The sequence below is a fragment of the Sus scrofa genome, chromosome 4, assembly GCF_000003025.6.
Source record: "Sus scrofa isolate TJ Tabasco breed Duroc chromosome 4, Sscrofa11.1, whole genome shotgun sequence".
Taxonomy (NCBI): Eukaryota; Metazoa; Chordata; class Mammalia; order Artiodactyla; family Suidae; genus Sus; species Sus scrofa.
In genome coordinates this window covers 49,499,171-49,525,532 of record NC_010446.5, presented here as the reverse complement: position 1 = coordinate 49,525,532, position 26,362 = coordinate 49,499,171, and the positions used below count along the sequence as shown (strand labels likewise).

Sequence of the window (26,362 nt, the reverse complement as noted above, 5' to 3'; positions counted from 1 at the left end):
CCAATCCACCCGCCACCAACTTGTCCCATTTGGTAACCATATATTTTTCAAAGTCTGTGAGTCTCTTTCTGTTCTGCATATAAGTTCATTTTTTTTTTAGATTCCACATATAAGTGATATCATATGATGTTTGTCTTTCGCTCTCCAACTTCACTTAGTATGATAATCACTTAGTACGTCAACTCAAGTTGCTGCAAATGACATTATTTCATTCTTTTATACAGTGAGTAATATTCCATTGTATGTATGTACCATATCTTCTTTATCCATTCCTTTGTCAATAGGCATTTATGTTGCTTCTATGTTATGGTTATTGTAAATAGTGCTTCAGTGAATTTTGGGTGCATGAATCTATTTTTTTAATCTTTATTTATATATATATAGTTTTCTATTGTACAGCACGGTGACCCAGTTACACTTACATGTATACATTCTTTTTTCTCACATTACATGTTCCATCATAAGTGACTAGATAGAGTTCCCAGTGCTATATGGCAGGATCCCATTGCTAATCCATCCCGAAAGCAACATTTTTCTTTCTGAGTTATGGTTTTCTCTGGATAGATGCCCAAGTTTGCTCGATCATATGGTAGTTCTATTTTTAGTTTTTTGAGGAATCTCCATACTGTTCCCACAGTGGTTGCACCAATTTACACTCCCAATAACAGTATACGAGAGTTCCCTTTTACCCACACCCTCTCTAGTATTTATTGCTAAATAGACTTTTAGATGATGGCCATTCTAAGGTGGTACCTCATAGAGACTCTGATTTGCATTTCTCTAATAATGATATTGAGCATCTAATAGTGATGTTGAACATATTTTCATGTGCTTTCTGGCCACCTCTATGTCTTTTTTGGAGAAATGTCTGTTTAAATCCTCTGCTCGTTTTTGATTGGGTTGTTTGTTTATATGATATTGATCTGAAGGAGGTGTCTGTATACTTTGGAAATTATTCCCTTGTCCATAACTTTGTTTGCAAGTATGTTCTACTGTTATATGGGTTGAGGAAAGCTCTCTGCTTTTAAAGGGCTTATTCTATGGATGATCTGGCTAGGACCTTCCCATGTTAAGGACAGCTGGTTAATATCCTTACTTACATCTGCAAAATCTCTCTGCTGGGTATTACAACATAGCTATGGAACTTACACCATGGTCATGGAGGCTATCTTAGAATGCTGCTACCACAATACTGGAGGCACGTTAGGCATCTTTACTTCCTTAACACCAGCATTCCTTCTGTGGTTTCTGATCTCTCTGCTGTGAGACTTGTTGGGGCAATGGGGAAAAAAAAAGTGATAAGCAGACTGAAAATATCATAGTTGATCATTTCTATTATAAATTGGCTTCTCACTTTTTGTACTTGACAGTGGTTTCAAGCTAATCATTTCTTAATGAGTGCCTTGAAATGTTTTTAGAAATGTCTTAAATTGGAAAGAGTCCTTTCACTTATAATTCCTTAATAGGGATGTGAGCTTGAGATGTGATGCTTCAAACTTTATTCTTACTTCTCAAGACTGAGAAAATTCAGGGTCTATTTGTTCCCATATAAATTAGGGGAGGGAGTGGGAGGGATCAGGAGCTTGGGCTTATCAGACACAACTTAGAATAGATTTACAAGGAGATCCTGCTGAATAGCATTGAGAACTTTGTCTAGATACTCATGTTGCAACAGAAGAAAGGGTGGGGGAAAAATGTAATTGTAATGTATACATGTAAGGATAACCTGACCCCCTTGCTGTACAGTGGGAAAATAAAAAAAAATTATTAAAAAAAAAAAGAATTGTTTTCCATAGTTCTGTGAAAAAAATACCACTAGAATTCTGGTAGGGGTTGTGTTGAACCTGTTGGAGGCTTTAAGTAGCATGGGCATTTAACAATATTAATTTTTCTAATGCATGAGTATGTATTATTTTTCCACTTCTTTTTGTCTTCTTAAGCTCCTTCATCAATATCTTATAGTTTTCATTGTATAGGTCTTTCATTTCCTTGGCTAAATTTATTTCAAGGTATTCTATTTTTTGATGCAGTTGTACTAGGATTGCTTTCCTGATTTCTCTTTTGGATAGTTTGTTGTTAATGAATGGAAGTATAATTGACTTTGTGTGTTGGTTTTATATGCTGTAACTTTCCTGAATTCATTTATTATTTCTAACAGTTTTTGAGGAGTTTTAAGTATTGTCTCTATATAATATCATTAACAAATAGAGTTAAAGACAGTTTTACTTCTTTCTTTCTAATTTGTATTTTTTTCCCCAAATTGCCCTGGCTAGGACCTCCAGTACTATGGTGAATAATAGTGGCTGAGTGGGTATACTGAGTGGTCTAATATTTGATCTTTAGAAAAAATTTTTCAGCTTATCATTGAGTATTATATTAGCCGTGGACTTACTATATATAACCATTATCTTCAGGGATTTTTTCCCTCTTATTAATTGAAAATTTTTAGTATAAATAGATGTTGAATTTTTCAAATACATTTTTTTAATCTTTTGAATTGAGTATATGATTTTTATCCTTTGCTTTATTAATGTAATATATCACATTGATTAATTTGCAGATATTGAACTATACTTGAATCTTTGGAATATATTCCACCTTATGATGATGTATGCTCATGTTAATGTATTGTTGAATTCAGTTTGCTAATATTTTGCTGAGACTTTTGCATCGATTCTCATCAAAGATATTGCCCTGGAATTTTCTTATCTTATAGTGTTTACATCCAGTTAAATTCATGATATTTTCCACTTTTACTAGATTCCCAGAAAGAATAATGTCACACTTGCCTGTAATTGTTGTAGCTTCTTTACCTAGATAAACTCACATTATTAATTCTTCCTTACTCTCCCTATTTTTTTACTTTAATAAAATTTTAGTTATGATTACATATTTACCTTATATCAGATTTTTAACTATATTTAAAATTTTAAAAATATAAAAATACATCAAGTATATAATATGGAAGTGGATGGATTCATTAGTTCAATAGTAAAGAAAGGTAGAGTTTAGATATGTTTTTAATGAATAGAGTTAAATACTGTCTGGTGTTTTTCTCTTAAAAAAAAAGCAAGTTTTATTGAAAAGTAGACTTTTCTGAAGCTGATTATTAATGACTAGTACTGCTCCTACTGACCCAGAATTATAGAAGCGTCAGCTCAATAGATTTAGCTGAGACCACCAACCACATAGATATATTGAAATATATAGTTGACCCTGACTACAAATAACTTAATTTGAAATGCAGCCAGGCAGCATTTTGGCTTTAGTGCATAATTTCAGAGTTCATGATGCCTCTCTTGCTTACTTAGACATGAAAAATTTTGATAACTATAATTAGTTCAGTTTTAGTCCTTAACCTTCATAGGTTTTGATACTTCAAACTTGTAATTATATAATGCCTTACTCATGAATGTACATTCAGCCCAAATTTTGACAGGTCATATAAAGTTATAGGCAATATATTATCTTCACTTAGAAAAGGGGTTTTGTATGATTTGTAATTGTGATTATCTAAAAACAAAAGGAAATTAATGTAAAGTTTTAGCTAATAGAATAGGAAATTATCAATCCATGACAGAGTGCCTTGCTGCTTTAGCAGACAGTAAAATATTAATCAGACATCAGCAGAGCTTCTTTGTCTGCCTGCTTGTATCTCTCACGTGTCCTATCTCAATAAACCAAAAAATTTCTTGCCAAAAAATTATTAATCAAATCTCAAAAGTTCAAATCAACCCAAATATTGATGAAAGTCCTGTATTTCTTAAACATAGTTTTTGAATTAATTCACACAAAATTTCAGGCCAAGTTTCTCCATAAAACCTATGCTTCAGTATCTTTAGACAGACTTGAAATTTATGTATATGGATTGCATAATATATCTATTACACAAATGTAATTTTATAAAATTATAATTGGATTATATTTCTGATAAATTTTAAAGTTTATAAGTTACAAAGCTTGCTCAATTATTGGAAACAAAAATAGTTTACATCCGATTAACTCAATGTTACAGCTTATAATTCCAAATATATTTTATAGTACAGTATTTTTATCTTTTGGTTATTTATATCATTTGAAAAAACTAATTCCTTACAAAATACTGGAGTTCCCGTCATGCTGCAGCGGAAACGAATCCTACTATGAACCATGAGGTTGCAGTTTCAATCCCTGGCCTTGCTCAGTGGATTAAGGATCCTACGTTGCTGTGAGCTGTGGTGTAGGCTGGTAGCTGTAGCTCCAATTAGACCCCTACCCTGGGAAGCTCCATATGCCACAGGTATGGCCATAAAAAGCAAAAATAAAAACAAAAACAAAATTATGATCTCTTACAAATAATTCATGAAAAAGAAAATGAAAATATAATTAATACTGTGCTCCATCAATAGGTACATGGCAGTTATAGCCACAGAAATATAATAATTAAAGTGAATAGCAGAGTTCCCATTGAGGCACAGTGGAAACGAATCTGGCTAGGAACCATGAGGTTGTGGGTTCGATCCCTGGCCTTGCTCAATGGGTTAAGGATCCAGCATTGCCCTGAGCTGTGGTGTAGGTCACAGATGCGGCTCAGATTTCGCATTGCTGTGGCTCTGGTGTAGGCCAGCGGCTACAGCTCCGATTCGACCCCTAGCCTGGGAACCTCCATATGCCGTGGGAGTGGCCCTAGAAAAGGCAAAAATAAATAAATAAATAAATAAATAAATAAATAAATAAATAAAGTGAATAGCTACTTTATACTTTATCTGTCTTGTATTGTGCCACATTGTTTTTCAAGAGTATTTCTGGTATTGTATGGTATTGCATGATTGCTAAATATTGAATATCACTCAGTTTTTCAGGAAAGCATTTAAGTAAAATGTATCTGGTAATTTGATAAAATCACTTCTATTTAGAGTTATGCACAAATAATAGAAGCACTGCATTTTAAAATCTGTTTGCTTAAACTGAGATCCTAATAGTGAAAATTTTAATAAAAGGAGATATCACTGAGGATTTTTGTTCTTATTTCCCATATCTGCTTCTTCTACCATGTTCTAGACCATTATGCTTATATGGAAGATATTGACTAGTGGTTTCACAATCTTCCTTTTCTCTTTCTAAGCACAGAAGAAGGTTTAATTCCCCAGTCTTCAGTGCAATTAGGTTGCAGCCATATTACTGGCTCAGGTTAATAGAATAGAAGGAAATTATCATAGCCTGGCTCTGAAAGATATCATCCTCTGTGATCTTATACTCTGTTTGAAAGTGAACTTCTCTAAGATTGCTGAGTCACATGATGGTGGGAACTTGGAGCCTTGAATCCTTTTCTTGGATAGAATTGTTTTTGCTTATAAAAACATTTCAACTAGGAACATCTGTATTAGACTTTGTGTAAGTGACAAACATGTGTTGAGTAAACAACCAAGATTTGCTTTGTTTGTATAAAAACTAGAAGTGCTACCCTGAGTCATACAACTGGCAAAATGCAAGATTTTTTTAGGAGTTCTTAGAAAAGTAAGAATTCCCAAATTAGGACATGAAATGAATCTTCTTTTCATGATAATTCTTTAATTCTTAACATCTTAGAAAAATACTCGCAAAGATTTTCAAGGAACATTTTTGAATAAGAAAATATATGGGCATAAGGAAAGTATATGCTAAGCTTTAGATAAGATTTTGAATTATATTTGATTAATTTTATAATAAGTATTTATATACAATAGATGGCAGAAACATAATTTCAGCGGTTTTAAAAAAACTAGTGTAATTAAAAATCTCCTGACAAAATTTTTAAAAATCTGCTTATACTTTAGTTATATATTTCCAGAACATAACAAATGCTCTAGAGTATTCAGTGTGTTGTCTGTTAACACACGAGAAGTAAGTAGAATTTAGTACATTTCAAAGAGAAAGCAAAAAGTTAGACAAATCAATAATCAAAATTAGTCTCAATAGACTATGTTTGATGAATTTCTACAAAGATTTACTAGAAAATGACTAGAAATATTTGCAAGCAAAGTTATTAGTAAATCTACTGAGAATGTTCACAACAGTAATCTTTTCTAAAGGCACAGAATTCATTATAAATATGTATACATATTACACAGATTCTCTTTTCTTAGGATGTTATGTCATAAATGCTGAATTAAAGCTATTTAATGGAAATATTGGTTTAGAAAACAGTCCAAAATCTCAAAGAAAAAAATGAAGTGCATTATTACATGCAAGGCAAACTTTCATCCTTTATTTTTTAAATGTCTTAGAGCACTCCACAATACTGCTTATAGTTACCATAAGCCAGGTTTTAGGATAAGGTTTAGAATTTTTTACCATATTATTAGTTACCATATATTAGGAATTTCATTTGAGTTAAATTTTTAAAGTGTATTCCACAGGAGTATTGATTTCTTTCCTAATGCTTTCCTGATTTGCTAGTAGGAAATACATTCATGATCCCATGTCTGTCTACTTTCAGGCATGCTGAATATTCTGGACAGTCATTAGTGAAAGGGTACGTAGATTTGTAGACAGAGGAGTTACTCTGTATTTAAATACTATTAATAGTTTACTATTTAACTATATGATAGATAACAATTTAGGAAATAATGTAAGGAAAGGAATTGTACATCAAGTAATAACAGAGATGATATTTCTGTGGTTGCTGAGACTTCTGTGTTATTTATATATTGGGCTATGGTATTGTGCTGTATCTTTCTGCTAGGCTCATTTAATGTTTACAACAACACACATTATTTTATTGGAGTTGGAAAAAATAAGAGATATTTTTTAAAATAAGAGAATATCTGAAGACAAATTAACAAATATGTATATAAATAACATCTATAGGGATTTATAACTAAGGTATTCTGGGAATGCGGTCTTCCTTGGGACTTGACAGCCAATTGGTTCAGAAAGCAAACAGAGAGAAGACAGATACTCAGTTGGTAAATTGGAGAGGTCAGATGTAGGGATAAGGAATGCATAATTGGAGAACATGAGTTAGGACTCTAGATAAGATTATCTGGGCAGCACATCAGGAAATGAGATTAAAATTGATGTGCAAAAATGGGTGAATAGCCTGAAAAATCAAAATTAGAGTAAGAACAGTAAAGTAGAGTGTAGTATTTTGCCAAAGTCTTTGGCACTAAGATGCTTTCTAGATAGTCTTACAGAGTATGGTCAGTATCCAATCCAAAAGGTGAATTTATGTAATTCTGCAGACAAATGATGTTCTTGTCACCTGGTCAGAGTGGATAACTCAAGGGAAAGGGAGGAAGGCAATTTTTACCATCTTGTATGTTTGCAAATTAGGGGTGAGTAAAGGATGTCCAAATTCCATCCATATATACATACATACATTCATTCATCTATCATTGGGTCAGGTAAGATATAATTTTGAGCACTTGCACTATCCAGGCATTCTTCCAGGTGTTAGGAGAATGGCACCTGAAAAGAACTCTAATATCATCAGTTCACATTATAAAGTAATAGATAGACAATACACAATTAAACACAAAAGTGGGAAATGTAATGGTTATTTCAGATGAGTAAGAAAAAATGATAACAGGAGTTATACTAGAGAATGCTTAGATGTATTTCTTTAGCTGTGGGTCCTCTTCTCTGAGAAAGTTAAATTTGAGGTAAGACCTGCATGTTGAAAAAGATCCAAGGAGTTCCCATTTTAGTGCAGTGGAAATGAATCCAACTGGTATCCATGAGGATGCAGGTTCGATTCCTGGCCTCACTCAGTGGGTCCGGAATCTGAACTGCCATATGCTGCAATTGTGGCCCTAAAAGCAAAAAAAAAAAAAAAAAAAAAAGACAACAATAAAATAAAACAAAAAACAAGAAAAAGAAAAAAAATTAAGGAAAAGATCCAATAATAGCCTGAAGATCTGGAGTGGAGATGAACATTTTAAGCTGAAGGAAGAAGTACAGGCACAAAGGTTTTGAGAAAGGTAAAATTGTGGCATGAATATCAAAAGAATATTGAAGCAGTCATATGGATGTAGGAAGGAGAGAAGTCTGGAGACATAGAAAGTGGTAAGAAGATGTAAGATTCACCAGGCCATGATAATATTCTTGTTTGAAGAGAAATGCTTGAAGAGAGTTTAAGAAAGATTTTTACGGGAACTATGGTCAATAACCTTGGAAAACTTCACATGCTATAGAATATACTGCAGATTAGCATTTTATAGGCTCTAAAAACTGCAGTTAAGAAACTATTTAACTTTTAGCTTAGGAGCTTTCAACTTGAGAACCAATTTGTTCATAATCAAGTCTAGGCTTTCTGGTTGAGAATAGTGAGAATAGTAACCTTTGTTCTTATCTACATTATGTTTTCTCTCCATTCCAAAACATATTATTTAATCCAATCAAGTTGAACACTTAAGGTTCCTTCCCCCATAGCAGATGTTTACATTCATTTCTATAACGTTATGCTCAATGCTAAAAGGCTCTTTTTCTCTCTTAACCTCATATCAAAATCACATTTATCCTCTATGACCTATATAAAAATCTCCTTTTCTATGAAGCTTACACATCCCTTCATTAATTTTATCTTTTGATGAAGAGTGTATGATATAGTAAGAAGATCATGAATGTTTCAGTTAAAAATTCGGTGCTCTAGGGAGTTCCCATAGCGGCTCAGAAGTAATGAGTTGGACTAATATCCATGAGGACATGGGTTTGATCCCTGGCATCGCTCAGTGGGTTAAGGATCTGGTGTTGTTGTGAGCTGTGGTCTAGATTACAGATGAGTCTTGGATCCAGAATTGCTGTGGTTATGGTGTAGGCCAACAGCTACAGCTCCTATTTGACCCCTCGCCTGACAACTTCCATATGGCACTGGCGTGGTCCTAAAAAGACAAAAATAAACAAAATAAATAAACAAAAAAAGTGCTCTAATTTATCCTTTATAATTTACTGTAAATTGTGATTTTAAGAAGTTACTTTAACCTAATTTCCTAATGTTTTAATAGTAAAACTTGGTATTAAAATAATTAATTTTCGGAAATTTCCTGACACAGCTAAAATCACTTAAAGTGTCTGACACACTTTTAGGCATGCATAGTCACATTTAGGTAACTTATTAGAAATCTCATATTAGTAATTAAAATAGCTAACCCAGTAATTATTTACTGAATTAAATTGCTTTATTTTCTTTTTTTTTTTTTTTTTGTAATCCTAATGACACTCTTGGTTTAAGGAAGGAAGCCTTATAGAGAATAAGCCATTTGCACATTTGAAAATTATGGAGCCAGATTTCAGACCCAGTTTTGTCCAAAGCCCGTACTCTTACCTAGGCTTCTCATTTTATTGAGTAGAAATTGGAATGTTAGAAAGAATGACAAGATTAACTGAGGATACGTGTCCAACATATGTCAGAGCACATCTTGGAAACCAACTATCTTGACTAACATATAATATTAAGCGATTTGGCATCTATTCATTTAATTTATGAGAAGTAGAGTCATTCTGTTTTAGGCATAATAGAAAAATACATACCACACTAAAATACTATTTATGGAGGTAATATTTTTGAAAAAATAAAAATTAAGAAAAATTAAATTCTTTATAATAAAGTAACTTTTATTTGTTTAGAGGAGTGGCTTTAAAATAAAGATCATTTAAAAAGTTTTGGAATTCCTCCAGTGGGAAAAAAATCAATGAAACTTTGATATATAACTTTTATAAGTCCTATTTATGGTATATTTAGAGATTATTTTTTAAATAAAAAATAATAGATAAAATGTCTGTCATAATTCTTGAGATAATTTGGGCCAAAAAATATGGTCTAGAAGAAAAAACTTTTGATTGTTCACCTATTTATTATTTTAACAGGCATAATTCTCTGCAGTAATCTTCAAAATTTTTGAAGGCACAATTTTATCAATGGAACATTTTTGAAGATATACTTCAATAAATCTATACATATATTATGTACATGCTATTGTATTAATATCTAATGATTGTAATAAAATCAAAGGAGATATTTTTTGTATAAGAGTAAAGTAAATACAAAAAGAAATTCTAATATTTTATTTCCAAACCATATTGCATGCTTTTGTGTAGGAAACCAGAGGTGTATGCACCTTCCTTCAGAGAATACTAGTTTATACATAATGGTAGAAAAAAAGAAGCAAAATATACATTTGGCTTTTAGCCTAATGATGCTGATGACAATGTTTTACGGTTTGAGAAATACAAACTTTAGATTATTTTGCCTCAAAGATAAGAAATGATGAAATCAGATATAACTATGAAAATATCTTTTAAGTTTGGGGATAGGACAATATTTAGAAAACAGGAAATGTTTAATGATTGTGTACAATGTAGGAAAAGTAATTGTGTCATAAAAACTGGAGCTTTTCTAGCCTATTTTTGTGCCTTGAACAGCCTAAAGTTTTACAAATATTTTTGAATGGGTTTTCATAAGAGTTAAGTAAGGAGAAATAGTAGTGTTATAATAAAAGAATGAAGTCAGTAGAGATGATAACAATATCTAAAAATGTCATTCTTCAGTCACCTGAAACAAAATTGCTAAGAATTACTTTTGTGGTGTTAGAGGTAATTGTAACCAAATTCATGCAACAAATAGTAATTTGAATAAGGATTTCTATTTCTCTACTTGAAATGCCATTGCGTTTATCCAGCTATGACTATATTGTATCACAAGAGTGACATATCTGAAAAACAAAACAGATTTAGGAGTTTCCCATGGGTTGTGGAGAGGAATAAGGTAAAACAACGTCCCTGTGATCCATTTATCTTTACTAGGGATATGATTTAAGGAGAATAAAGAAGGCAGATGATCCAATATAATTCCTTGGTGCTCTTAGGAGATAAACTATTGATATTTGTTAGGAAGAACTCCTTATCAGTGGAATCCTCTTAGAATGATGTCTGGCTATAATACTTGTCATAAACAAACCTAATATACATGATGTTTAATTTTATGGAAAATATCAAATAATATCACATATCTGGACAGTCTGGAGTTTCCTTAAAAAAAGTAAATATAGCACTGTCATATGACCCAGCAATTCCACTTCTGGGCATATATGCAGAGAAAATGACAATTTGTAAAGATGCATACACCCAAGTGTTTGTTGCAGCCTATTTAAAAAGCCAAGATATGGAAGCAACCTAAATGTCCCATCAACAGAGGAATGGATAAAGAAGATGTGGTACATATTTACAATGGTATATTATTCAGCCATAAAAAAATGAAATAGTGCCATTTGCAGCAACATGGATGTACCTAGAGATTAGCATACTGAGTGAAGTAAGTCAGACAGAGAAATACAAGTATCACATGATATGTGCTCAATCTAATGAAAATGATACAAAATAACTTATCTAAAAAAACAGAAACAAACTCAGTTGTCAAAACCAATCTTATGGTTACCATAGGTTAAACCATTGAGGGAAGGGAAGAATTGGGAGGGTGGAAACAACATATACACACTACTGTATCAAATAGGTGATTAAGTAGAACCTATTGTATAGCACAGGAAAATCTACTCATTAGTTTGTAATAACCTATATGGGAAAAATAATGCATATATTTATATGTATGACTGATTCAGTGTGCTATATACCCTAAACTAATACAGCTTTGTAAATCTGCTATAGTCCAATCAAATTAAATTAAAAAATCACCTATCTAGGTATAAACTAAAAATGTTTCATAATCTTTATGCTTCCGGCTCTATGAGGTAACTGACATGTCTTATATGGAGACCTCACCTGGTAGTCTAGACTAGAAATTTTAGGTCTAATAAATGACATAATGACCTGATGGGCATCATTGATATTCCAGATGTCTCCCTACTGTACTTGCACTTGCCACTAGCTTCTATCATTGAACTATATGTAAATATGTAAGTCCAATCTGAAAAATATGAGTCTTAGGTTAGCTCAGGGGAGAGAAGAGGAAAGAAAAGAAAAGAAAATGTAAAAAGTTGAAAATGAAGTAATTAGAGAAAAAAAGAAACTTGAATTTACTAGAACACTGATTTAATCTGGAAGAAAATAAAATATACCCTCTCTATCTTATTGCAAACATAAAATTAATTCCAGTTTATATGAAGAGTTATAAATACAAAAGTATTCCAAATATTTTTAATAGTTTCTCTTTTTTTTCATACTTTAGCTATTTAATGTAACACCGCCCTACTCTGAGGTACTGAAATCCTTCTGCTTTTGGAATATATTACTGAAAACTTAGTGGCTTCACAAAAGAAATTTGTTATCTTGTAGTTCTGGATGTTGGAATTCTGAAATAGGTGTCACTAGGTGAAAATTAAGGTGTCAGTAGGCCTGTATACCATCTAGAGTGTCCAGGAGAAATCTGCCAGATTCTATAGATTTCATGCATTCCTTTGTTTGTCACTTCTTTCTCCATCTTCAAAGACAGCAGTGTAGTATCTTCAAATCTCTCCCTGACTCTGACACTCTGTCTCATTCTTCCACATTTTTTTAACTATAAAAGGAATTTTATTTATTAAATTTTTTTAATTTTATATTTTAAAGGTTACATTCCATTTACAATTATTATAAAAAATTGGCTATGTTCCCTGTGTTATACAATGCATCTGTGAGCCCATCTTACACCTTATTGTTGTCTCTCCTCCCCTCCCCATTGGTAACTACTAATTTGTTCTCTGTGTCTGTGCGTCTGATTCTTTTTGGTTATATTCACTAGCACATTGTTTAGATTCCATATATGTTATATCATGTATGTCTTTCTCTCTGATTTATTTCACTTAGTGTAATGGCCTCCAAGTCCATCCATGTTGCTGTGAATGACAAAATTTCACTCTTTTTTATGATTGAGTAGTAACCATTGTACATACATATATATGAGATATATATGCACAATGGAATACTACTGTGAAATATATATAAACATATAGTTATATTAATAAACATGTTTTTTTGATGTTAGGTTGTATGAGCTGTTTATACATGTTGAATACGACCCTTATTAGTTATATAATTTGCAAATATTTTCTCCCATTCAGGTAGTCTTTCCATTATGGAGATGGTTTCCTTTGCTATGAAAGAGCTTTCGAGTTTAATTATGGCCCATTTGTCTTTTTTTTCCTTAATTTTCTTTATTTTAGGAGATGGATTCAAAAATATATTGCTGTGATTTATGTCTAAGAGTGTTCCACCTGGTTTCCCTCCAGGAGTTTTTTAGTATCTGGTCTTACATTTAGGTCTTTAATCCATCTTAAAGTTTGGTTTTTGTTTTGCTTTGTTTGTTGCTGTATATGGTGTTAGAATCCACATTTAAAGGGCCCTTCTGGTTACAATAGGCCCACCTGAATAATCTGGGATAATGTCCCATTTTAAAGTCAGCTGAGTAGCAACCTTAATTCCATTGGCAACCTTAATTCTCCCATGCTTTGTTGCCATGTAACATAATGTATTCATAGATCCCAGGGATTAGAAAATAGGGCTTTTTGGAGGAGAGCATTATTCTGTCTACCACAGATATTATGACAATAAAAACAAAATATGTAATATATGTATATTAATTTCTACATTCAAATGAGCTCTTACAATGTATAGATGGTATTTTTTTGTCATCTATACTTTTCCTAATATCTATGGGATGATTATAGACTCCATGCCTGGTGCCCACTCACTCTGGCCTGGCCATATGAATTATCTTGGGCAATGAAATGTAAATTCAAGGATGTGTGTTATGTGTTAGCAGAAAATTTAAACATCATAGTATGCCCCAACATATTTATTTTTTCTCTCTATGATTATATCTGAAATATTGCAGATAGTGGTTATTTCATCAACCTGAGTCTAAGGGATATGGAGCTTGACTTAAGAAACAAACCTGTTAACCATTAGCTCTTTCAGTTATGCAAATCTTGTTGAGAGGGAAAAAAAAGGAAAAAAAATCACTAAATAATATAATAATCATAAAACTGGAAATTGAATGCATTCAGACACATAATTTCACTCTCAGAAAATGAGCAGAAAAATTTTTAAAGCAAATATACTATTTGTGAATTTATATTAATGCATAAATCTACTCATGTATAAAGAATGAAGATAATATTAAAATCAAATAAGTGATCTAAAATATAGCTTTACAGAAACCATGGCAAACATATTTTCTAGAATCTTGTAGCAATGCCTGAAAATTCTGAGTGAAAGAAAAGTACAAGAAAAATACTTAAAGTAGATAAAAATGATTTACCAGGAACCAATTGGAAATCTCTCTTAAGTGAGGAATGATAAAGCTATTGCAGATAAAAGCTTTATCAAGACAAAATGGCATCACCCACTAGTATTTTGGGGGAGATTTTAGATAATAAAATAAGGCAATAACATGAAATTCTAGGAAAAGGAACCATAATTCTTTATTTGCTTGTTATGATTACATATATAAATGGGTGCTCATTTAATTTCTAGCTAAAATTCAATATAACTTCATAATGCAAATATTTTAATAATAATATGTCAAGTATCAATAATATAAGTTGTAATTAAGAGTTATCTATTTATAAATGAAAATGGTAAAATAAATATGAAAATAAGTGATTTGATAAGAGAGATTTGGGCTCTATATAATTTATAAAATTATTAAAGAATGTAAAGCAAATAAATAAGGGCATATCATTTGTGATTTGATGGCAAAATTTAATTTCATAAAGTGTCACCTTTTCCAAAATATACATATAATTTAAATACAATGTGTTTGGTATTTTAATATTTCCATAAAAATATATAACTGTCCCACCACTAGCTAGTACATGAGATAAAGTGATTTTATATTTATATGGAACAATGAATATCTCAAGTTTAGAAAATTAATAATTTAAAATAATTGAAGCAAAATCATGTAGTCCTATCATAAAAAAATACAGATACAATCCATGGAAATACAGATTTTACTTGTGGAGAATTGAGTGCTTTCCTATGACTCGAGGAATGTAAGGTGATTTTTTTTTTCAATGGCCGCACCTAAGGCATATGGGCCAAGGCTTGAATCCTAGGGCATACCATACCACATCCTTTAACCCACTGAGCTGGGCAGGGGATTGAACTTACACCTCCACAGGGACCCTGTAGTCAGATTCTTAACCTAATGCTATAGTGGGTTGCTTTTTAGAATGTGCTGTTTTTCTTTCAAAGTGTAAACCTCCTGACTCAGCAATGTGATTTTAAGATTTTCTCCTACAGGAAAATAATTAACGAAAATAAATATTGTGAAGAAGTTAAATGTTCTTTGGCTTTTTAGTCTAGATGACTGTTTATGAGATGCCAATAATTCTTTGGTTTTAGATCATAGTGATATAAATTTCAATGCTTACCAGGACTGGTGATGATTATGGGACCTTAGTATTTTTGACTTGCTGAAAATCAGGTTCAAAGGAGATTTATTCACTTAAGACTATGTTGGTCTTTAAAATCATTTGGTAGGTCATTTAAAGAGAACATACTGCTTAAACAGTACAACAGTATTGAATGTAACATGGAAAAGTTTTGTGTGTTATCTGCCTGGAACATTGTCTAACAGAACTCTGCTTAAATTAACTACTTCATCTGTAGTTTTAGGTAGTTTTAAAATATTTTGTTCATCTTTCTACAGATATTTACTTGAGTGCCTGCTCTGTGGAAGATAATTTTCTAAGCACTGATGATAAAATAGTGAACAAAACAATGTCCTTGTTTACATGAAACTTACTTATTGGGGAGATAAATACTAAATAAATACTAAATACTAAGTAAATACTAAATACTAAAAAAAGATATATTAAATGTCAGGCAGTGGTAAGTGCTCTGAAGAAAAACAAAGCAGATCAAAAAATAGAGACAGATGGAAACATGCTATTTTAGATAAAAGGATCAGAAAAGACCCTTTAATAATATATTATATCTGATACCTGAAGAAAGTGTAAAATGTCTGGAGGAGGAAAGATATGGGCAGAGTTAATAGGGGGTATAAAGAATCTGAGGTAGAGCCTGCATATAATGATTAATGCTAAGTTCAGTGTAGTTCAATTAAGTCACTGAATGGGAAAATTGTAAGAGATGAAATTAGAGTAACAGCAGAAAAAAGTAGATGTGAAACCATTAAGGTATGGTAAGAACCTTAGATTTTATTCTGGGCAATGCATAAAAGCTTTGGAGCTTTACAATGGAGGAGGAATATAATTTGACAAGTTTTTAAAGAATCACTTTTTTATTTGAAGGGCAAGGATTGAAGTGAAAAGATGAGTTGTGAAGGCATTAGTAAGTCCATATAAAAATGATGATGGCATACTCTCTCAATTAACCTACAAATTCAGTGAAATCCCCACCAAAATCCCAGGCTGCTTTTTTGCAGACAATGACGAAATGATACTAGAATTCATATCAAAACACAAGAGATGCAGAATAGCTAAAATAGTCTTGATTAGAAGAAATATAGAGGACTTTTTATTTCCTACTTTTAAAACTTACTACAAAGCTATATAGTAGTGGCATAAAGATATATATATATATAAATTATATATTTTATATAAACGTGTTATATATTTAAATATAGAAATATTATATATATATGTTATTGGTTGTTAGAGCTGGAAGGGAAAAATGGGGAGAGATGAAGTGTGACTTCTAAAGCTTATAAACTTGGGGAGGTGATAAAAATATTCTAAATTAGATTGCGATATGTGCACAACTCTGAATATAGTAAACATCACTGAATTTTTCTCCTTCAGATGGGTTAGTTGTGTGGTATGTGAAATATAACTCAACAAATTCTTTTATATGTATATATATATATTTTTTTTTTTTTGAAGGCCACACCCAGGGCATATGGAAGTTACAAGGCTGGAGTTGAATTGGAGTTGCAGTTGCCAGCTTACACCACAGCCGTAGGAAAACCAGAGCCAAGCCGTGTCTGTGACCCACACTAGAGCTCATGGCAAAACCAGATCCTTAACCCACTGAGCAGGGCCAGGGATTGAACCCACCTCCTCATGGATACTAGTGGGGTTTGTTTCCACTGAACCACAATAGGAACTCCCAAAGCTCTCATATTTTTGTTTATTTGTTTTTTAAGAGATGATGATGGCCTGGCCTGGAATGGTAACACTGAAGGCAACGAGAAATGGTCTGCTTCTCAACACGTTAAGAGTAAACATCACACATTGTTGGCTTTTAACTACTTTTTATCTACAAAATGACCATTTAAAATGGTTCAACTTCAGGAGTTCCTGTCATGGCTCAATGGTTAACGAACCCGACTAGGATCATTGAGGATGTGAGTTCAATCCCTGGCCTTGCTTAGTGGGTTAAGGATCCGGTGTTGCTGTGAGCTGTGGTGTAGGTCGCAGTTGAGGCTCGGATCCTGCATTGTTGTGGCTGTGGCATAGACTGGAAGCTACAGCTCTGATTGGACCTCCGGCCTGGGAACTTCCATATGCCGCAGGTATGACCCTAAAAAGACAAAAAAAAAAAAAAAAAAAAAAAAAAGTTCAACTTTATATTTCGAAGGTCTATCTACAGAGGGGTTTTTTTGTTTTGTTTTGTTTTGTTTTGTTTTGTTTTTATGCCAGATCTATGAAATGACTATAAATTCTTAGGCAAAGGAATTGACAATATAACGATGACATTAATTGGAATCTAAATTTGGGGAGTAGATTAAGATTGGGGATAGAATCAAGACATAATTTTTAGACATGTTAATTCTACAGACACTAGGTAATCACTGGGGGGAGATTCCAGTAAGAAGACTGGCAGCAGTGCATTGTTTAGGAAAAAGTGAGAGAACAGTTTCTACTGACAAGACTCAAGCATAGTTCACAGTGTGACTTAGAACATTTTTCTTGCTCTTCTGGTAATATTCTACCTCTAGAAACAGTTCATCTGTGCTGTTATTAGATATGATCAAGTAAACTTGGTACTTTCCCAAAATAACAAAAGATTGGGGTTTGGAAGTAGACATATGCAGTAAATTATTATTTATTCTTGTGTTTTATCTAACATTAATTCATGTTTTTAGAAAGCATCTAGTATATAATGAGAACTAGGCTATGAAAACATTAAAGAAATATAAACCACTGTTTCTTTCCCCAAAGAGATTGTGACCGTTGGTAGAAGTCAGTTACAGCAAGAAGTTTAAAAATAATAATGGGGGGTTTCCATTGTGGTGCATGGAAACAAACACAACTGGTATCCATGAGGATTCAGGTTCTACCCCTGGCTTGTTCAGTATGTCAAGGATCCAGCCATTGCTCTGTGATGTGGGTTGCAGATGCAGTTGTATCCCATGTTGCTGCGGCTGTAGTATAGGCTGGCAGCTGTAGCTCTGATTTGACCCCTGTCCTGGGAACTTTCATATGCTGCAAGTGAGGCCCTTAAAAAAAAAAAAGAGAAGCAATAAATAAATTAATTAATTAATTAACTTGAAAGAATGGGAGTTCCCTTTGTGACTTAGTGGGTTCAGAATTTGACTAGTATTCGTGAGGATGTGGGTTCAATCCTTGGCCTCAGTGGGTTAAGGATCCGGTTTTGCCACAAGTGGCAGTGTAGGTCACAGACCCACTTCAGATCTGGTGTTGCTGTGGCTGTGGCATAGGCCAGCATCTGCAGCTCCAATTCAGCTCCTAGCCTGGGAACTTCCATATGCCATAGATGCAGCCCTATAAAAGACTAATAATAATAATAATAATAGTGGATAAATATATGAGATGTAACATACTAAATAATAATTGCCAAGATAAGTGTACAAATCACAAGTGTTATATCTTGGAAGAGGAAAAGAAAACCACATTATGAATTGGCACAGTCCTAGAAGTGCTATAAAATAAGTGTGACTTCTCCCAGACTCCAAGGCAGCAGACGTGGATACATTGATGAGAGAGATAAAGATAGCCAAAATTCAATAAAGCAATTGCAAATACAAGTGAGACAGCTGGCTTGTGCATTGACTGTTCAGGGAATAGTGAATAAAAGATGTTTTTTTTTTTTTTGGATTTCTTATAGTCCTATATATAATAAAGTTAGTTGAATAAATGACTAGCTGAATGGAGAGGAGGATCCGATCAACTCCTCCTAGGTTAAAGGTGTATTAAAATAAAAACAATAATTGAAATACTAATAATGACAATAATAATGATATCAAATTATAAACTACAGGTTTATTTTTGTGGGCATGATTAAGGGTTTATCTTTTCATATGTTGATTGGAAATAATCTTCCATACTGAGTATGCTACTACAATAAAGACTATTTAAAATTAGAAATGCCTTAAATGATCACATTTTAACTTAGTGATATAAAATAAGAAAACACTTAAAACTATAAAGCACTGATAAATGTCAAGTAATTGTTCCCAACTCTAAAGCTAATAGCTGTTTAATTGAAGAAATAGTCTATGAGCTGGGGAGCAAAATGTCTGTGTGTGTGTGTGTGTGTGTGTGTGTGTGTGTGTGTGTGTGTGTATTCAGCTTTCTTTTTTTTTAAATATTTTTTGCATTTAAAATTTTCATTCTCCCTTTTATACCTGCCTCCTTTTATGTGGCTAGTAAGAAAGGATAGAATAATTACTTATATTCTTCTAGCTGTATCTCCAAGGCTGTGATGATAAAAATCTTCCTAGATGGTATTTGAGATTTAAGAACCTCTGTGTTTTACTTTTCTGGTAAAAGAGTGACTATCATATATCAAAAGGGAACATAAATTCTTAAATAGTTATTTTTTAATGAAAACATTTAGCTTTTGTTTCAGATAATTAAACTCATTATTCATTTGCTTAGGCCATCTTGATTTTAAAATTTTGTACACTTCTTTCTCTGCTGGCTCAAAAAAGAAAACATCGCTTTTTCCTAGAGTTAAAGAAATACCTATATTATTCTTACTACTGCCATAATGAAGCAGATCAAGGTGAGATATAATTTATTTCCTTTTCAGTAAAGACACTAAGCCACCAAATTAATTAATTGAATTAAAGTGAAATGATATTGTTTTAATAACTTGTTCCCACTTGACTTCCTAAACATAATCAACAGCTCAAGTACTTTGCTTAATGATTTCCCCCTGAGAAAATAATAGTGTAAAATTAAATATATTCTTTGAACTTGGCATGTATGGCAATAGACTCTTTCTAGATAAAGATTTAACATGAAATCAAATAGTTATAAATGAATTAAAAGATTGTTCAGGTACAGTATGTAGATGTTTGTATGCTTATGATATTGGAAAAATAATTTTTGGCAATAATAAATTTTTTCTGCAATTCTGTAGCTTCTAGAATAGTTCTAGGGAAAAGAGAGGGAAATAATTTTTTTAAAGTATAAATCAAAGGCACCCAATTAAATTCAAAACTTTTTAACAGCAAAGGAAATAATTTTTTAAAAAGAAAGAGAAAACAACCCCAGAATGGGAGAAAATCTTTGCAACCAATGCAACAGACAAGAGCCTAATCATTGAAATATACAAACACATGTAATTCAACAAGAAATATCAAACAACCCAATTAAAAAATAGGCAAAAGACCTAAATAGACATTTCTCCAAAGAAGGCGTATGGATGGGCAATAGGCACATGAAAAAAATTCTCAACATCACAAATTGTTAGAAAAATGCAAGTCAAAATGAAATGATGTACCCCTTCTCACTGGTCAGAATAGCCATCTTTAACAAGTAAACAAATAAAAATGCTGGAGAGGGTGTGGAGAAAAGGGAACCCTCCTCCACTGTTGGTGGGATTGTAAATTGGTACAACCACTATGGAAAACAGTTTGGAGGTACCTCAGAAAACTAAATATATAACTATCATATGATCCAGCAACCCCACTCCTGGATATATATCCAGAAAAAAACATTGATTCAAAAAGATATGTGCACCTCCCTTTTCATTGCAGCACTATTCACTATAATCAACAAATGGAAACTTCTTAAATGTCCATTGACAGATGAATAGATTAAGGAGATCTGGTACATATATACAGTTGAATACCACTCAGCCATAAAAAAGGACAAATAATGGCATTTATAGCAGCATGGATGCAACTAGAGATTCTCCTACTAAGTGAAGTAAGTCAGAAAGAGAAAGACAAATACCATATGAAATCTCTTATTTGTGGAATCTAAAATATGGAACAAATGAACCTATATACAAAATAGAAACATAGCATGGCCCTGGAGAGCAGATTTGTGGTTGCCAGGGGTGGAGGAGCGAGGGAGTGGGATGGATGGGGAATTTGGGGTTGGTGGATGCAAACTTTTACATTTGGAATGGATGGGCAATGTACATCACAGGTAACTGTGTGTGACTAGGTCACTTTGTTGGTTGTACACAACAGAAATTGAAGAAACAGTGTAAATAAACTATACTTTAATAACAAGAAAAAGAAACGTTAAAAAATAAAGCATGCTCTATGTAGTATAAATAATGAATTGTTGACTCATTTAAGAAATACTTACTGATGTCCTAATATACGCCAAATAATTTTAAATGCTGTGATCAATATTTACAAAGTAACAAAAGCCTAGCAAAAGAAAAATTGTTTTGTCATGGTGCAAAACCTTAGTGTGTGCATAAGTCATTTTAACCCTTTGAAAATCTCATACATCTGGTGATCATTCCCTCCAGAGGCAAGGCAGGAAGTTTGCATAGATTTGCAAACAGAATATTTTCCTTACATTTTAGGAGTTCATAGAGGTTAATGGAAAGCAAATAAAAACAGTGTAGTCTAATAAAGGCAGGCCTGTGGAAGAGGACGTGTTGAGATGAGCCTATCTGTATTTTCCCCCGTCTTATTCCCTCATTAGGGTACTGAAGTTATGAGACCTAGCAACCTTCTTCAGTCTTTTGTGAGTGTTTTTCTATAATCTGATGTGATAATCTATGCAGTTCTATCAATTAACGTTCTCTGAACACCATATCATTAGTTTTATAGGACTATAGAATTTTCCTTAAATCACTGAGAAAACGACTATTGGACCTCAGATATTGCTGTTTTTCACTGAAATGTCCATGCTCAACTGAAAATCAGCTGCTCTTTCTCATGGCATCTTTTACAATATTTTGTAATGTAATTTTGAAATTTGTAGCAGAAGGTATTCTTATTTTTCTTACTAATCATTAAGACTTCGGGGCAAAGATGATTTTTGTTGTTTTCCAGTAAATCTTTCTTTTCTTAATATATTTTTACATAGGAAAAATTACTTTTAACATTATTACTATGGGAAAAATCAATGATATACCACCTAAATATAAAAATAAATAAATAACATATGTAAAAGTAGTAAAACTTCCCTTCATATATCCTCAATGTCCATCTTTGAGATAAGCAAACAATTATTTGTCTTTATTTTATTCAATACTTTATTTATTTATTTTCTTTTTAAGGCCATACCCGTGGCATATGGAGATTCCCAGGCTAGGGGTCCATAGAGCTACAGCTGCCAGCCTACACCACAGCCACAGCAACATCAGATCCAAGCTGCATCTGCAACCTACACCACAGCTCACAGAAACACTGGACCCTTAACCCACTGAGTGAGGCCAGGGATTGAACCTGCAACTTCATGGTTCCTAGTTGAATTTGCTTCTGCTGCACCATGACAGGAACTCTGGTTTTCTATAAGATTTTAAACATATATTTTTATGAGTTTAAAAAGAGTTGACCTCTGAGCAATGTGGGTTTGAACTTCTATGTTGACTTTTCTCAATAAATATATTGGAAATTCTTTGTAGATTTGCAATAACTTAGAAAAACATAAACAAATCGTATAGCCTAGAAATATTGAAAAAAATTAAGAAAAGTTATGTCATAAATGCATAAAATATACATAGTAGATACTAGTCTATTTTATCATTTACTACCAGAAAATTTGCACAAATATATTATAAAAATTAAAATTTATCCTAATTCATGCATACTAACACATGCCATACATGGTGCCCTTCACAGTTATGAGAGAAATGTAAACAAATGCAAAGAATTGCATCAAATTAACTGTAGTAAATACTGTCCTACAGTCATTATTTCATAGCCACCTCCTGTTGTTAAGAGCACAATGAACTCAAGTGTTGTGGGTTATCTGCTTAAAAAGCCATGTGATACTAATCACCTCCACATGAGCAGGTGGTCTCCCCAGGAAATTGTGTATCACAGTAAAAAGTGATCTCTCATGGTTCCTGTGTATTTGTCACCATGTTTAGCGTGATACTGTAAACCTTGAATAACACCATGATACCCACACCAAGTGCCTCTAGTGATCCTGGAGGTGCTCCCAAGAAGCAGGGATAAGACATGATGTTGAAAACCTGCCTGAAAACAGGTTTCTAATGAAGATGAAATTTCCCTATTCAGGAAAAGTAGTTCAACAAAAGACATTTATTAGCAAGGAAGAAAAATGAGCCCCAGGATTTAAGATAGGAAGGGATAAGACGACTTCAGTGTTTTGTTTAAATGCGGTTAGGTTTACATTCAGGATTGCCCCATCTCAAAAAACTTCTAACTCCTGAACTTTGAAGGCGAAAGATAAACACCAGCTGCCAGACAACAAGAAGGCCTGGACAATGGGAAACCTTGATGCTGTGTCTCCGGAGTCAGGAAGTATCTTGATAGTAGGGACTGCATTTTAAAGTTTTTTCTATTTCACAATGCTTCTAGTCACCTAGAACCCTATGAATTCAACACTGAAGTAATCTTGTGCACAAACCCAATGTCTCTAACTCAGTTATTAGAGCAGGGTATCATAAGGACCTTTAAGGTTCTTTATGAAGGACTGTCAGCTCCATGGAAGAGAATCCTGATGAAACATCATAAAAGTCTGGAAAGATGACACTATTGAAGTTGCCGTCATCTTTATAGAAAAAGCTATGAAATCCATTGAGCTTGAAATAATAAATTCCTGATGGATAAAACTGTCTCCAGATGTTGTGCATGACTTCATAGAGTTTACAATAGAACCAATCAAGGAAATAATGAAAGAGAGTGTGGATATGACAAACAAAAATAAAATAAAAGTAGTGGGTGAATGATTTCAAGAAATGGATCTTAGAGAAATTCAAGAGCTAATAGACATCACATCAGAAAAATGAACAGAAGATAAGGTGATGAAGTGAAGTGCTTATAGACGTGTGCTAAAGAAGACATAGAAGAAGCCAAAGCCAAAGCCAAAAAAAAAAAAAAAAAAGCCAAAGCCAAAGCCAAAAAAAAAAAAAAAATTGGATAGTCTAACAGAAGATTTCTGATTATTCAAGACTGTTTTTGTTTTTTTTTTTACAGCATGGACCCTTTTATGATATGGGCACTGACACTAAAACAGACAGTGGAGGAAGGATTAGTATATACAGAAACATTTTTAGAGAAGTGAAAAAGAAGAAAAGTCAGACAGCCATTAAAGTTACACTGAGTGTGCCTGCCTTTCCTGCTTCCCCTCTCATCGCCACCTCTTCTGCCTCTGCTACACCTCTACCTCCTTCTCCTCAGCCTACTCAATGTGAAGACAATTTGGATGAAGACATTTATGATGAACAACTTCCATTTAATAGTTGTCATGACAAACAGCTAATGCACTTACCTGTTGTGTCTGTGTGAGTGTTTTCAAGCAGAAGACTGTGACAAGAAGAGTGTATGACATTTTTGTGTCATTATCATCATCACCTAAGTATTGATAACATAGCACATCATGGGCAAGACTTGTACTGAAGTAGATGGCCTATCCTTTCATAGGCATAAGGAATGTGCCATTTAGTATAATATAAATAATGTGTTAGTTTTCCTAATTTTTATAATTTTGTTTTAAAATAATTGCAGGTGTTTCCTGCTGTGGCTCAACGGGTTAAGTATCCAAATGCAGCAGCTTGGGTTGCTGTGGAGGTGAAGGTTTGGCCCCCAGCCCCGAGCAGTGGCTTCAAAGTATCTGGCATTGCCACAGCTGTGGCTCAGATTCAACCCCTAGTCTGGGAACTTCCATATGCCATTGGTGCAGTCATTAAAAAAAAAATTGCCTTACCTATGGTATGCGTCTCTCATAATTAGAGAAAGTGTGTCTCAGCCTATCATTGCAGGTAATTTTTTAAATGTAACAGTGTATCTAATATTGTATTATGAATATGACTATAATGTACTGTATGCTATAAAACTTTGCAATTCATTATTTTTAGGCAAGGCTATCATGAAGCTATTTTATAGATTACACTAGAATATCATATAGTAATCATATCGCTGCTGCTTCATTGTCAATGCATAAATCACTATAGCTATAAATAAATATGAGTTTTTTCACATTATCTTTTCATTTTGATGTCTAGTGTTAGTAATATGTATAACATCTATAATTTTTGTATCAAATAAGATATTAATGCAAATCCTGACAGACAATTCATCTTACAGACATTTCTTTACAGTCTTTATATGGCCCAATACTATAAATGCATTTTTTCTTATTTATGAGTTTCTTAATAGCATTTTCTTTTTTCTAGCTTACCTTATTGTAAGAATATATACATAACATATAACATACAGGATATCTGTTAATCAAATCCTTATGTTATCAGTAAGGCTTTTCATCACTATTACACTATTACTAGTTAAGTTTTGTTTTTGTTTTTGTTTTTGTTTTTTAATGGCTGCACCTGTGGCATATGGAAGTTCCCAGGCTAGGGGTCAAATCAGAGCTACAGCTGCTGGCCACAGCAACACCAGATCCAAACCACATCTGCAACCTAGATGCAGCTTGCAGCAATGCCAGATCTTTAATACACTGAGTGAGACCAGGGATCAAATCCACATCCTCACGGACACTATGTAGAGTTATTAACCCACAGAACCACAGTGGAAACTCTTGTAGTTAAGTTTTGTAGGAGTCCAAACTCATATGCAGATTTTCGACTACACAGGGCTTGGCACCCCAACATCTGCACTGTTTCAATATTAACTGTATATACAGAATTTTAAATATTTATATAAGTTGGTATATTAGCATAAATTAATGTATTGCTTTTCAATTTCCCCTTCTTAGTGATATATATAAGATGTCTTTGGGAGTATATATAGATCTAACATATAATATATCCTGTGGAAATTACTATAATGTATACCATAGTAAGGATGCACTGTAATTCTTTTTAATAGTCTTTTATGTCAAAATGCTTATATTGTTTATGAAATTTTGCTTTGAGAAATGTTTCTTATATATAAAACCCCTTATATTTACATTTTTATATACTTTTATATTTCAAAATAGGCAAGACCTAGAAGTGGTGTTACTTAGTCATACTGCATGCACATTATAAATTTTGTATATACTGTCAAGTTTGATATAAAAGAATACCACAAAATTATACTCCACTAGCAGAATGTTCAAATCCCTGTTCCCGCAAAGCAACATTGAATATATAA

At 32.9% G+C, this 26,362-nt stretch overlaps 1 protein-coding gene across 1 annotated transcript in view; it reads left to right on the top strand.

The window, feature by feature from the left end:
• CNBD1 (cyclic nucleotide binding domain containing 1) overlaps positions 1–24,556 on the top strand; it is a 469,302-nt gene extending 444,746 nt beyond the window's left edge. Inside the window, exons 11-12 of the mRNA XM_021090804.1 lie at positions 6,844–6,926; positions 24,245–24,556. Coding sequence (XP_020946463.1) covers positions 6,844–6,926; positions 24,245–24,556 — 395 coding nt within the window. The remainder of the gene's footprint in view (positions 1–6,843; positions 6,927–24,244) is intronic.